Raw genomic sequence first — 15169 nt, forward strand, 5'->3', positions numbered from 1 at the left:
CTTGATCCCAGGACCCTGAGATCATGACCTGAGCCAAAACCAAAAGCTGGATGCTCAACCGACTGCGCCACCCAGATGCCCTGTTTCTATTTCTGTGTGTTAGGAAAGTCAGCTGTGTCTCCTGCTCTTGAAAGTAGTGGCCTTATGAAGAAGAGGTCCTGTAGTGCTCTGCAGTGTAATGTCCACTGTTCACCAGAAACTGGCAATTTAGGGGTGTCTTCTGTGTGTGTTGGGTGTGCCCTGTTGTTGTGACTGAGCCATGTTTGCCTTTAGTCCAGTTATCAGCAATGGCTCTCTTCACTTGTTGTGGAAAGGATTTGGTTCCTGTGTTGTTCCTTTTTTTGGGGTCGTGATAAGTGTACTCTTTTATCCCCATCACGTATTTGACCCATCTCCCCACCCAACTCCCCTCTGGTAACCATCAGTTTGTTCTCTATAGTTAATAGTCTGTTTCTTGGTTTCTCTCTCTCTCTCTTTTTTCCTTTGTTCATTTGTTTTGTTTCTTATATTCCACATATCAGTGAAATCATATGGTGTTCATCTTTCTCTGACCAATTTTTCTTAACATTATTCTCTCTATCTCCATCCATGTCATTGCAAATGGCAAGATTTCATTCTTTTTTATGACTGAGTAATATTCCATTACACACACACACACACACACACACACACATATCATCATCATCATCCAATTCTTTATCCATTTACCTATTGATGGACACCTAGGCTGCTTCCATAATTTGGCTATTGTAAATAATGCTGCAATAGACATAGGGGTGTATGTATCCCTTTAAATTAGTTCGTATTTTTTGAGTAAATATCCAGTAGTGCTATTCTGACAGGTGTGAGGTGATATCTCATTGTTTTTATTTGTATTTCCCTGATGATGAGTGATGTTGAGCATCTTTTCATGTGTCTGTTGGCCATCTGTGTGTCTTCTTTGGAGAAATATCTGCTTATGTCTTCTGCCTATTTTTAAATTGGATTATTTGTTTTTTGGGTGTTGAATTGTATCAATTCTTTATATATTTTAGATACTAACCCCTTATCAGATATGTCATTTACAAATATCTTTCCGGTTCAGTGGTTGTCTTTTTGTTTTGTTGATTGTTTCCTTTGCTGTACAGAAACTTTTTCTTTTGAGGTAGTCCCAACAGCTTATTTTTGCTTTTGTTTTCCTTGCCTTAGGAGACATATCTAGAAAAAATATTGCTGTGGCCAATGTGAAAAAATTACTGCCCGGGCTCTCTTTAAGGATTTTTGTGGCTTCTGGTCTCATATTTAGGTCTTTAACCCATTTTGAGTTTGTTTTTGTGGATGGTGAAAGAGAGTGGTTCAGTTTCATTCTTTTGCATGTAGCTGTCCAGTTTCCTGACACCGTTTGTTAAAAAGACTGTCTTTTTCCCATTGTATATTCTTGACTCCTTTGTCGAAGATTGCTGACAATATAGTTGTGGGTTTATTTCTGGGCTGTCTATTCTGGTCTATTGATCAATGTGTCTATATGTGTGCCAGTACCACACTGTTTTGATTACTACAGTCTTGTAGTATATCTTGAAATCTGGGATTGTGATACCTCCCATTTTTTTTTTTTTTCAAGGTTGCTTTGGCTATTCGGTCTTTTGTGGTTCCATACAAATGTTAGGATTATTTGTTTTAGTTTCATTCTCTGAAAAATGCTATTGGTGTTTTGATAGGGATTACATTAAATCTGTAGATTGCTTTGGGTATTAGAGACATTTTAACAATATTTGTTCTTCCAATCAATGAGCATGAAATGTCTTTCCATTTCTTTGTGTCATCTTGAATTTGTTTTATCAGTGTTTTATAGTTTTTAGAGTACAGGTTCCTCACATCTTTGTTTAAATTTATTCCTGGATATTTTATTGGTTTTGGTGCAGTTGTAAATGTGATTTTTTTCCCCCCTTAATTTCATTTTCTGTAGCTTCATTATTAGTATATAGGAATGCAAGAGATTTCTGTACATTGATTTTGTGTCCTGTGACTTTACTGAATTCATTTATTAGTTCTAATAGTTTTCTGGTGGAGTCTTTAGGGTTTTTCCTATATAGTATCATGTCATCTACAAGTAGTGAGAGTTTTTCATCTTCCTTACCAATTTGGATACTTTTATTTCTTTATGTTGTCTAAGTGCTGTGGCTAGGATTTTCCCGTATTAAATAAATAAAATAGTGGGTGTGGACATCCTTGGTCTCTGTTATTAATGGATCAGTCTGGAGCCACTTTGGGCTTGAGTTGGGTCACAACAGATGTTTGCCAGAGCTGTGGCTGCACCAAACTCTCCCTGTGTTGTCTCCTGAGAGGTTTTCAGTGGTGGCTGGGGCTTGCAGTCAGACTTGATGTCTACCCCAGCCTAATGCTGGATTAGTAGTCAAACTGGTGTGTGTGGTTATGTTCCCCTCTCCCAGGACAGGAGTCCCTTTGGAGTGGTGCTGACTCCTGACTGGGCTGCTTGCATAATGACAATCTTGTTGAGCCACTTTGGAGAACTCTTGCCTAGGGCAGGTTAGATGCAGTAGGGGTCTATAGGAGAGCGTGGGGGCAGGGTGTGTTGTTAGTAAGCTAGGTGGAGAGTATTGGCACTACTGGTTCCCACAGGTGTTTGTGTATCTGGGCCAGTGGGTGGGGGAGAGAAATAGCACTAGCCAGCTCTTTTGTTCTTGGAGAAGTCTCCTAAAGATCCTTGCCCCTCCTGTGAACATTCTGAGCTTAGTAAACAAATCTCCTTCTTTTATAATCCAGGTGTTTTTCTAACTGTTGCTTCTATGCTGTATCTCAGTGGGGCTCTTTGTTGTATTATCTCTTTAAGGGTTGGAATTCAGTTTCCTTTTGCCCTCCAGCTCTCCCAGAGCTGAGCCCACTGGTATTGAAAGGTCCTGGTGTTGAGCCAAGCCCCTCTGGTTTTCATAGCTAAATATAATGGAGCTTCATCTTCCCAGTGTGGGTCTCCCTGTGCCTAGGGTACCTGTGGTGGGGTCTGCTCTTCTCCATTCTTCATGCTTGCAGTGGTACTCCCTCCCAAGGGATGTCTTGCCATGTCAGTTTGTTCCCAGCTATGTCTCTACAACTAGCTGTGGAGAGTTTGTTCTGCTAGTTTTCAGGTTGTTTGCTGGGTTATTTACACTGATGTGGGTGTGCTCTAGGTGTATCCATGGGATGAGGTGAGCTTAGTATCTTCTTACTCTGACACCTTCCACGAAAGCTGTTTGGGCATAATTCTAATGATAACAAAATCACCTGGGTCATTAACAGCTAGTGTGTGTACTCTCTGATATTTTCCACATGCTGTGCCATGTTATTGCCATGGTAGTGTTGGACACCAGTTTTGGCCAACATGGCACAGTACTCTGTTTTAGATTTCTGCAAGGCTGGGCAAGAGTTGTTGGTGAGGATGACCACTTTTGTTTGCCTTGTCTAATCATTTTCAGAGTTTTCTTGTACTGCACTATACACTTTCCACTCTTCATAATGGGTTGGAGCCTAGAGTTGATCTATTCCAGCAACTTTTTCATGTTCTATGAGGCCACCATCTTCCTGCCTTAGGTACAGGACAGTTTTCAAACAAAAGAAGACACTAAGATGGTTGGGAGTGACAAGAGTCCAATAGTCTTTCTGCAAATGGTTGTAGCAGAGATTAACAATAATATACTAGGTCTATTACTTCACCAAGGGTTTCAAATGGTGATATCTAGTTGTATTATTTAGTTTTAGTTGTGCTTCATAAAGAGCACTTTCTCTCATTAACTTTTTTGTTACCTCAAGATACAATTCTTACATTAAATGCAGGATAAATGTTGGATTTTTTTCTTCTTTCTTTATTTATATAAATAAACTATATGGTTCCTTAACACTTTTCAAAGATGAATGGTGAGTGTTTTTTAAAAATTAAATATTATTATGAAGTCATGGGTTTTTAACATTTTTAATATGGTTCAACCTATCACAGTTGTTATCCTTACCGATGAGCAAACTGTCTTCTCCTTGGCCAGTGGGAGCCTCTTCAAAGACCCCAGTAGTCTCCAATAGTTGCCTTGTTATCTCATAGGTCATATTTTCCAGGCTTGTCTCGCATATTCTATGTTCTAGACATGGCATTAGCAATTTCTTAAAGAGCAGTGCTTCTTTTTAATGAGAAAATTTATTTAGAGAACATAATCTGCTACTAAGTTAGTCATTGTGTCTAGCCTTTTGGGGAATCAGAGCTAGGAATACACTTTTGAAAAAGAGAAATATACTAGGAATTTATATGGACATGCCTATTTTCAGTTTAGGATCATATACTCAGGTACCTTCTTATAGGTTTCTTATTGAATCCACTAACATAACTAAGTAGAAATTAATGTTAAAACCATGTATATTATCTAGTCCTGTTCCAGAAATGATGGTGAATAGGTCCGTCTGAGTGCCATAAGTGCTCATGGCATTTAAGGCATTTAAAAATAGATAGATGGTAATGAATTTTTTGGAAATTACCCACTACATTTGTGCCTGTCTGTGGAACTTGCCCTTCTTCTAATACCAAGTGATTTACCTGTTGGCAAATATACTAAAGTGTATGATGTTAATCTGTTATAGAATCCACTACGTGCCAAGCATGACATGCATAATCTCACTTGATTGTCAAAACTTTTAAGACCTCTATGGTACACATATTTTATATTTTAATCTTTGATTTACTTGGAATTTATTTTGACGTATGGTGTAAGGTAGGGATTTAACTTTTGCCCTAAATCATTTCTCAGTTATTTATGTATCATATTGGATGATCTTTTACATGCTCAATGATTTAAAATACCTTTACCACAGGGGCGCCTAGGTGGCTCAGTCGGTTAAGCATCTGACTTTTGGTTTTGGCTCAGGTCATGATCTAATGGGTCCTGGGATTGCATCAGGTTCTGTGCTCAGCAGGGAGTCTACTTGAAGATTCTCTCCCCGTCCCCGCTCCTGCAATTCGTGCATGCACACGCTCATGCTCCCCGCCTCTCAAATAAATAAATAAATAAATCTTTAAAAAAAGTAAAATACCTTTATCACATACTACATTCTTTTTTGTTTTTTTTTTTAAAGATTTTATTTATTTATTTGACAGAGAGAGACACAGCGAGAGAAGGAACACAAGTAGGGGGAGTGCGAGAGGGAGAAGCAGGCTTCCTGCCGAGCAGGGAGCCCGACGCAGGGCTCAATCCCAGGACCCTAGAATCATGACCTGAGCCAAAGGCAGACGCTTAAAGAATGACTGAGACACCCAGGTGCCCCCACATACTACATTCTTATGCATACTTGAGTCTTCTAAAATGAGCTTCTATCTGGTTCTATTATCCTCTCTATTCCTGCACTCATTTAGTTAATGCTTCTTAATGATATATTTTGATGTTTGTTAAGAGCCCTTCATTCTCTTCCTACACCTAACCATGCTCATACAATGTTCTTAATTTTTTTTTACATATACAATTAGTTTTCCAGATGAACTTGCAAATCATTTGGCTAAGTACCATTTAAAATATTTTGATGACTAATAACTTTGAAAATACTGTTTGACATAAAAGAAACTTAGAGGAAGCTAGAAGCACTTTCCAAAATGAGGTCTTTCTTAAATTTTTTTAGATTTGAGCTTTTTCTTTATTTTTACATCTCCCTTACAGCATTTCATAAATGTCTGATCCTTGGTTTAACTTACTCTTTTTAGCATAGCATTTTTGTTAGCAGTTATTTTGCTAAATTTTCACAAATCTGATTTAACACTAATCTTGACCTTATGCTTCATTAATTAGAATTAATTTCCTGTCCAAGCAATACATCCAAATGTAGCCATGACTGTGTTCTGACATCAGATGGTCCCGTATGTTTCTGTCCTGAGGGCTCAGTGCTTGAGACAGATGGAAAAACATGTAGTGGTAAGTTTATTTACTTTTTGTTTGTTTGAAAACATTAATTTTCTGAGTGACACCTAAAGATTGATCTTATTTATAAAGGAGAAGAGACTTTCCAACATTACACATTAAAAGATATTTGTGCAACAGAGTAATATAGATTTATATCAGGTTTTTATTTGTGTGGTTTTTGTTTTTAGATAGCATAGTGTAGCAGTTATGGGCAAGGACTCTGAAGTAGCACTACCTGTTAGTAGCAGTGTTATTTTGGACTAGTTACTTGCCCTCCCTTAGTCTCATTTTTTTCATCTGTAGAAGTTATTCAGCCCTGCCTCCTGGATTTGTGGCCAGCATTGAGCAAGATGATGGATGTAGAGTTTTTAGCCTATTCCTTGCAGCTAGTAAATACCTCTCCACTTTTATCTTCATAGAGACTTAAACATATAGAAGGCTGGATGTAACTTAAAATTAGCATAAGAGTTATGTGTGGCTCTTTTTTTTTTAAATAAAGAAAGCAAAAAAAAATCATGAGGCCAAAAATATATGTGAGAAAAAAATATATTACTCACTAGCAAGAGTTGGACCAGCTGTCAAACTCATCAAAATATATTTCTTATTCCAGCCACTGTCGGTGCACTTGGTCTTCAAGCTCAGTTGTAGAACGGAGGACAGGGGCTGTTGGGATGTGAAGGGTTAACATTCAAGCTATGAGGTTATAGGAAAATAGAATATGGTGACATTTTGCTCCTAGTCTCTGAAAAATAACCTTGATTGCAGCAGTATAAAAGATTGTGGAAATGGTTTTAAAAACCAACATATACTGGGTTCGCTCAATATTTTGATGAAAAATTGTTATATTTTTGAATGACATGGCATCATTAACAAGTGCTTGTTTTTGTAGGCTGTTCATCACCTGATAATGGGGGATGTAGCCAGGTCTGCCTCCCTCTCACCCCAGTCTCCTGGGAATGTGGTTGCTTTCCTGGGTATGATCTACAACTGGACAAAAAAAGCTGTGTGGCATCAGGTTGGTGCTGTGGACGTTTGAAAGTGTGTCTGTAAAAAGATTATGTGAAAACATTTTATTTAGAAAGGTGGGGAGTTAAATTGCTTTTGGCTTCTGAGTGGAACGTCTGATTTTTTATTTTTGGAAATAGAAAACAAATCACATTGTAAATATAAATAAATAACCATTTTTTGAGGAATGTTTCTAAGTTCATTAGCACTCAGCAAGGATTTGCCATTACATCAAGTATGGCATTCCCATATATGGTGAGAATCATGACCAGAATAGTTTTAAAAGACTTCATAGTTTAGAGGCTTTTAATAAATATTGTCGATTGATTTGATTTTCATCTCTCCAGTGAATGTAACCATCATAATACTTTGACAGATTCTGTCCTTTTTATGTCAAGAGTTAATAAGCAGTTGAATGCTTGAATAATTTTTTCATCTTCTGAGATTCTATCTCTTGTGTCCTTTGACAGCCTTGGATTCCTAGATTTATACCGAATTGATGTTATCTCTCCCTAGGTTCATTATGTTTATAATCTGGGATAACATAATGAGGAGCCTGCAGAACTTTCCTTAGACCCCAGTACTCTTAAGCTCTTAGGGCCTTAGTGAATATAGCGTAATCTGAGCTCTGAAAGTTATCAGGGGTCTTGCTATCAACCCAGATAATCATGCCTCTCTTTCAGAAGTGCTCAGGGCAGAGAAAGGTATTTATTTGGACATGAATTAATGTAATTTGCTAATATTAATATGTTTCCATACGTGTGAATCAAGGAGATTATGGCACTAAGACTGGTGTCATCTAGCTATGGTGTTGGCTGTTTATACTGGCTCTTTGTATAAGTAATTTGCATTTTAAAAGCAGGCACCTAGACAGAGGGGAATCCAGTAAAATGGAATTCTGGTAGAATGTCACCTCATAGAAGAAATCTTGCCTGTCCTAACCTACACCACACCAGTGGGAAATTAAGAAGACAAGAACTGCAGAAAGAGGGTACAATGAAAAGGAAAAGTCAGAAGTGCTTACCGGTTTCCAAGGCATATTTTAAATGGAGGCATACTTGACTTTAACAGGACCACAGCCGTTTTTACTGTTTGCCAATTCTCAAGATATTCGACACATGCATTTTGATGGAACAGATTATAGAACCCTGCTCAGCCAGCAAATGGGAATGGTTTTTGCCCTTGATCACGACCCCGTGGAAAATAAGGTATGGTTTTGTCTCTTGAACAGATGTGGCTATGGTTTAAGGACAGAGTAGAGGATTTTATCCTAACAGATGACCTGAGCTACTTGACAACCCTCTGCTAAGCTCAGGATGATTAGGTGCGGAAAAATGTAGATACAGACATTGGAGCATAATTTGGGAAATGTTAAGGACGCTTCTGTTCTCATAACCCTACCCTGGCCCTTACGGTGACTCAGCCATTTTATTGGGAATGATTGAGCAGGATCTTAAATTTAGTTTCCTCTTGGAGATGAGGTTGGGAGGCTAGCACAGTGCTGTACACACGGGAGGACTGCCATAAATAGGTTTTTAGTTATTTGCCAATAGCAGAATGAGTGGGAGGCTGGGGTGCGTTACATTTGTGCTAGGTTCGAATGTGCTTGAAATGATATGTTATGGTGTCTCCTGGAGTTTAATCACACAGTAGTTATACATTTACATAGTTATTAATTATTTAGTTATTACTAGATAGTGCATTCATCCCTAGAATTTTAAACTTTGTATTTTAGAAAAAATATTTTATTTATTTATTTGACAGAGAGAGAGGGAGAGCACACAAGCAGGGGAGCAGCAGAGGGAGAGGGAGAAGCAGGCTCTCCACTGAGCAGGGAGCCCGATGCGGGGCTCGATCCCAGGACCCTGGGATCATGACTTGAGCTGAAGGTAGACACTTAACCGACTGAGCCACCCAGGCGCCCCTAAGCTTTGTTATTTTTGTGTATTCCTGATTTGAAGCAGTCTGGTAAATGGTCAAAAGAGACAGAGTGAAGCTGATTGATTCTGTGTTCAGTTGCTATGGATTGATAGCCAAATATAACTCTTTTTGCAAATAGAAGTTTTATACTTAAACACTAGCGAAAAAAATCCTCCTTTCTTTTCCTTGAACTGAATTTATATGACTCCCTGGAAGAATTATATTAATAGAAAGAAAATAATAGGAAAAATCAGTTCAAGATTCATTTATTACCAAAGTAGTTTTTTTCCTACACAGTCAGCATTTTTTATAAGGTGAATAAAGAGACCTAGAATGAACTTGCAGTCATGTGGCTGTTTTTCATTTCCCTGGTCAAGTTCTCATGTTCTTGCTCTTCAAACTGTGGTCCTTGGACCGGCAGCATCAACCTCACCGGGAACTTGTTAGTATTGCAGACTCCCAGGCTCTGACCCCTGAAGCAGAATCTGCATTTTAACAAGATTTCCAGGTGATTCGTGTGCACATTTGAGCTTGAGAAGAGCTCTAGCTTAGTGTTTTTTTTTTTTTTAATATGAGAAGTACTCATTTTTGTATTATGGAATAGAACCTTTTCTATTTTATCTAGAAAGATGACAACCCATTAGCTAATGAATTACCATTTTATGAACATTGTCATCACTGATTATAAGTTTAGGTACATATACCTACTCAGCTAAAATTCCACAAATGCTATCATTAAATTATCAGCTGACCCATGGCAGTTTTTAACACTCTCACAAAATTCTTGTACTGGTTTGCTAGTCTGCATAGGAGACTGAAAAGGAGCTTTGCACCTGCAAGTTATGTTCTGTTGAACAAGATGGATTAATTAAAGAGAAATTAAATATGGTTAGAGATGAAAGAAACTTTAGCAAATACCTAGTCTAACTTTGTCATTTTTCCAATTGAGAAAATTGAGGTTAATGACTTGGCCAACTCAATTAAACAAAGAAGGGCCCGAACCAGGAGAGGAACCTGTGTCTCCAGACTTGCAGTGAAGTGCAGGGCTGTGGATTGAGCAGTGGAAGTCAGAGCCCAGCTTGAGGCCCCCACTAAACTGCTCATCATTGCCTCCTATCAGGCTGTAGAAGCCATTAGTGTTCAAGTACAATGGCTTGGTTATTGACCAATTATCAAAGATTGATGAATTACCCAGTAGCAATAGACATATGTGCCAGGCACAGGGATATATATATATATATATATATATGACACTGAGGGTCTGAGACATGGAGGAACTTGCTTATGTTTACACACATCTGGGAAGCAGCAGAGGTGGGAAGTGGAATTCAGTTGTAGGTGTGTCTATCTCCAAAGCCAATCTCTTAATGATTATGCTATATGATCTGAAGATTTGCTAACCATGTTTGTATATATGCCACATTAATTTTTAAAAACAAATCAGATAGAAATGCCTATGTTCTTTTTTGTAGATATACTTCGCCCATACAGCCCTGAAGTGGATAGAGAGAGCTAATAGGGATGGTTCCCAGCGAGAAAGGCTTACTGAGGAAGCAGTAGATATGCCAGAAGGTCTTGCCATCGATTGGATTGACCGTAAATTCTACTGGACGGACAGAGGGTAGGGCTCCTCCTTCTCTTTTAAGCCACGTGGGATGGGAGTGGTGGCATAGGTGATACCGCTGGCCTCATCCTCCACTTTGAACCCAAGAAAATAATGCTGGGCGCTTGGGTGGGACTGGAGGAAAGATGCCCCTAGTGTTGTCCATATTCCTTCCATTCCCTCCACACTACCAAGTCCTCCTTTCACCAAGACTGGATCTGTATCCAAGGGAGAATTGTGAGGACCAAGAAAGTAATATGTGTTTTTGCACTTCAGGCTGTGGTAATCAGAGAAATGCAAAGCCTGTCTGAATACAATCAGTGAGCACCCTTTGAGCATCTCTTATGGATAAGGCCGTATCCTGGGTAACGTGGGAGGTGCAAAGGAGCATGAGGAGTGTCCATCTTTGCAGTCGGCTCACAGGTTAGCCAGGGAGCTAAGGCACATGGACCCAGGAAAACGCAGTACAAAAGCTTGTTCTACATATCAGTACAAGAGATGTGCAAAGAAGGCGGCGCATAAATAATTGCCAATGGAAGGGTGTACACACCCAGAGGGAGCTTTGGAAGAGGCTCCGGGAATCAACTAGCCCAAACCCCTCATTGTACAGACTAGAAGGCACATGCTCTCTCCCTGTGAATAAGCATGAAGGAGGGAGCAAGGCTGAACGTGGGAGTTGTGAGCCGAGTCCTCACGAGGTTGCAGAGATGGTCTACTTGCCCTGACACGGTAAAGAACAGAACTAGAGAGAAGCTATGATGTTTCTGCCCTCTGGGCGTACTGCTCTAGGGGCTGTAGGGGGACAGCCGCGCTTGATGTGTGTGGGGCTTGTGTGAGCCCCGGCAATGGTGGCGGTGGGAGGAAGGTGGAGCAGGGAAGTGGCTGCATCTCTCATGTGCGCTACTGAGAGCCCACACCTTGCTTCCAAGAGGTGCAGCCAACCACAGAGTACAGACAGCTGGCCCAAGATAGCCTTAGAAATTCTCTCTCTAGGATGTTTTCTTGTAAGGCCGTAGAGTGTAAGGGTAGTCAACCTGTGCAACTATGTTGAAGTAAAAGAAGATAGAATCAATTAGGATTTCATCTCCATGAGGTCAGCGGTCCCAACCCAGAAGGAGAAGTCCCAGGGAACACGTTTATATGCTTGGGGGTAGGTTTCCTGTGTCCCAGAAAAATCTTTTGGTCTGGATAATCCATGGGAAACAAAAGGTTTTAAAAATGAGCCCCATGTGCCACTGGTGTGCTGTACAGTTATCAATAATATGGTACCTTTATATCCAGGGTGAGTCCATCCTCATTCATTCATTCATTTTTGTTTGTTTACTTTACATACCTTTATTGCTTTATTCTTTGGATATTGATTTATTACATAACTGAAGTGCATCAGACACTTTGAAAGAGCATTATATCCGTGACACTATGAATCCCAAAAGGCTAAGTTTTCTTATCCCCAATTTAAAGATGAAAAAATGGAGAATTAAAGAGGTAAGGTACCTTTCCCAATGGCAAGCAGCCAGCAAGAAGTAGATCTGGAATTTCAGTTGTAGTAATGATAAAAATCATAATAACAGCCTCCTCTGTGTTGAACCTACTTAAAAGGACGTTTTAAAATGTCAGCTGTGCATAATAACAGAGCTTGTCCGTGGCTGTTCTCAGAAAGGTAAACGTTGATCGGGACAGCAGATGTCAGCTGCTCCGGGCCTCTCCGAGGATGCCAGGTCTTCTCGTATTTCCCACATTTGCATGTCACCTTTAATTTTCAGTGTTTGATTAATGGCCCCATGGTACCTACTGCAAGGCAATGCCCTCAGGAGAGAGTCACGCACCTCCGTGTCCTGGAGAATCAGACCTCAACTTCCCGAGTTCATTGACTTCGGTAATAACAAGCCCCTCTAAGTCCTCTTCCCTCTAATGGCAGCTGTTAAAAGAAAACCTTTCATTTGTCTGGAAATGAGAGGTTTATAGCTTGAAAACCTTGGTATTAGCTAGAAATTGGATTTAAATAACTGAGATTCCAAGCTCATGATATTAGATTATATGGTAACTTTTAGCCAATTAAAAGAAGCCAAGTGGATGCTTACAGTTTATATTGGCTGAGGAAAAGACAGATGCAGATTAACATCACTCTGTAGGAAGGAAGCTAACTGATCGTTCCACTGCCAATGCTATTATTTAGCATTAAGGAAGCCTGATTCTTAAAGTCAAATGCCTAGTAAAAATGAATCAGGAGGGCGAAAATATATGTTTGCTCATGATTTATACCTACCAGTAGGTATAAATCACTCTTCTAGGGTTCTGGATGGACAAGTGCTGCCCTGAAAACAAGGTGGGTTTTGGAGCATCTCAGTGGCATTGAGACCAATTAGATCATGGAAAGAAAGGGAAAGATGCTCCACTAGATCAAGGGTCGTGCTGGAACTCGTGGGCACCCAAATGTCCGTGCTTGCCTTGCTTTCTCATTACCCACACTGGAGTTAGAGATTTGCTTTCTGGCTGAATCAAATAGAGGTGTATTATTGGGTGAACCCCTCAGAGAGCTGTGAAAGTAAATTCCAGCAATCCCGCGTAAGACAGATCCAGAGTCAGGAGCTTATGTCCATCTTGATTCTCATCATTTCACTCCTGCCAAAACAGTAGGAATTTAGAGATGATGTAACAGTGAGATCAGGACTGACAGTTTTATCTCCCCTGGTCACAAGCAAGTGGCCTCAGAGTTCCTTCCCTCCCATCCAGGGACAGGCTCAGTGACAGTTGTGACTGAGTGAATTTGACACATTGAGTTCAAAAATACCTTCCACCCAGCAGTACCTTCCCGACGATCACTTCATCTGGAAATAGAATTATTTTTTAAAAGTGGCTCTGTTGTACAAATGGCTTCCAATTATCCAGCACCCTGAATTGGTAGTTTGCGCAGTGTGCTAGATCAGCACAGGCCCTCAGCCAAGTTTGCCTTTGCCTCTCTCCTGCATAGAAACTATGAGGAGGACTATATGAAGCCCCTTCCCCACTGGGTGGCTAGAAAGTTCACTCGAATAAACCACCCAGAGACCTCCTTAGTGTTTAGTAGAACAGGGAGGAGAGAATAGTTCTGCCTTGTGTTTCTGGGCAGGCCTGTTTTATGCAGACATTGCCCACAAGAGCAAGAGATAGACCTTTCCGGATGTTGGTTGAATGAATCAAAGGTAATTAGACTTCTTAGTTTGGAGTAGGGAAACAGGCTGAGCCGACAACATGGGGTGGGGAGGGGAGGTTCTTCTTACCCCTTCAGCTTGCGGTCCTGCCAGTTCCTGGATGCTGCTCGGAAGCCCAGGTTGGTACACAGGATGAGGGCGTGCTGGAATAAGGCATCTGTCTGACTCTGCCACTTGCATTCTTTACATTCTCTAGACTATGATTCCCTGTCCCTCTCCTGCTGAACTCTAAGCTCTATAAGGACAAAGACAGGGTTTTGTTTCCTGTTGTCTCCAACGCGTAGGCCAATCCTTGACACACAGGAGGTGCTCAGTAAATACTTATTTGACAATGAAGGTCAGTTTAACAAATGGTAGAAAAATCAGGAAAAGAGGAGTTTCTCCTCTGCCAGATTCCAAAGGATTATTTTTTTTAAATTTTATTTATTTATTTATTTGACAGAGAGAGAGAGAGAGAGAGAGAGAGAGAGAGAGAGAGGGAGAGCACACAAGCAGGGGGAGCAGCGGAGGGAGAGGGAGAAGCAGGCTTCCCGCGGAGCAGGGAGCCCGACGCGGGGCTCCATCCCAGGACCCCGGGATCGTGACCCGAGCCGAAGGCAGACGCTTAACCGACTGAGCCACCCAGGCGCCCCTATTTTTTTTAATGTAAAGATTAGCAAATAATATTTCAGCACTCCCATTTGTCTTAGAATCATATGGAAGAAAATTAAGTCAACAGAAACCTCCCCTCTGCTGTCCTTGTGTTGGCTGTCTCTGTGGCCCTTCGAAGCCTGCTCTCTCTCCTTCCCGTGATCTGTGACCATGAAAATGATAACTCCTCCCCTCTGGCTTTCACTGGGTTCAGCAGGAGCTGGGAGGTTGTGAAGAAAAGGGGTTGGTGGTCACACCCCTGGCTTTGTCCCTGCCAGGCCCCTGACACAGTCCCCTCTTACCTTATCCTTTCACTGTGTATTTTAGTTTGGTGGAATAAATATTATGATGCTGATTAAAAGACTTTAAAAAAAATAGAATTCGTGGGTGTATGTCCTGATGTGTGTGTGTGTGTACACATGTGTGTGTGTGTACACATGTACGTATGATGTCCCTTACTTGTGTTGAGAGTGTGTGTATGTATGTGTACACATGTGATGGAGGTAGTTTAGAATGCTCATCTTTGCATTTCAGTAAGTAACAGGCAAAAGGAGTATGTTTCTTTAAAAAGTGAAGTTGATATAACAAGCTCCTCTATATTACATGCATCTTAGGAAATCTCTCATCGAAGGGAGTGATTTAAATGGAAAACATCGTGAAATAATCATTAAGGAGGACATCTCTCAGCCACGAGGAATTGCTGTCCATCCAATGGCCAAGTAAGTATTTGTGAAAATAAGGCACTTTCCTATAGAGGTCATGAGGTAGTTCATATTGGATATACTAGTATCCAAAATTTGTCTTAAGACCTCAGGTGTTCAGTGGAATAAGAAATCAAGAAAACCGGGGCGCCGGGGTGGCTCAGTCGTTAAGCATCTGCCTTTGGCTCAGGTCATGATCCCAGGATCCTGGGATCG

The 15169-nt window shown here is 40.5% G+C and overlaps 1 protein-coding gene across 2 annotated transcripts in view; it reads left to right on the forward strand.

Annotated features, from left to right (window-relative positions):
- EGF (epidermal growth factor) overlaps window positions 1-15169 on the forward strand; it is a 95351-nt gene that overhangs the window by 47557 nt on the left and 32625 nt on the right. For both annotated transcript variants that reach the window (XM_027600458.2, XM_027600459.2), the window contains exons 8-12: window positions 5793-5915; window positions 6793-6918; window positions 7980-8116; window positions 10301-10449; window positions 14867-14971. In XM_027600458.2, coding sequence (XP_027456259.1) covers window positions 5793-5915; window positions 6793-6918; window positions 7980-8116; window positions 10301-10449; window positions 14867-14971 — 640 coding nt within the window. The remainder of the gene's footprint in view (window positions 1-5792; window positions 5916-6792; window positions 6919-7979; window positions 8117-10300; window positions 10450-14866; window positions 14972-15169) is intronic.

The sequence above is a fragment of the Zalophus californianus genome, chromosome 2 (assembly GCF_009762305.2).
Source record: "Zalophus californianus isolate mZalCal1 chromosome 2, mZalCal1.pri.v2, whole genome shotgun sequence".
Lineage (NCBI taxonomy): Eukaryota > Metazoa > Chordata > Mammalia > Carnivora > Otariidae > Zalophus > Zalophus californianus.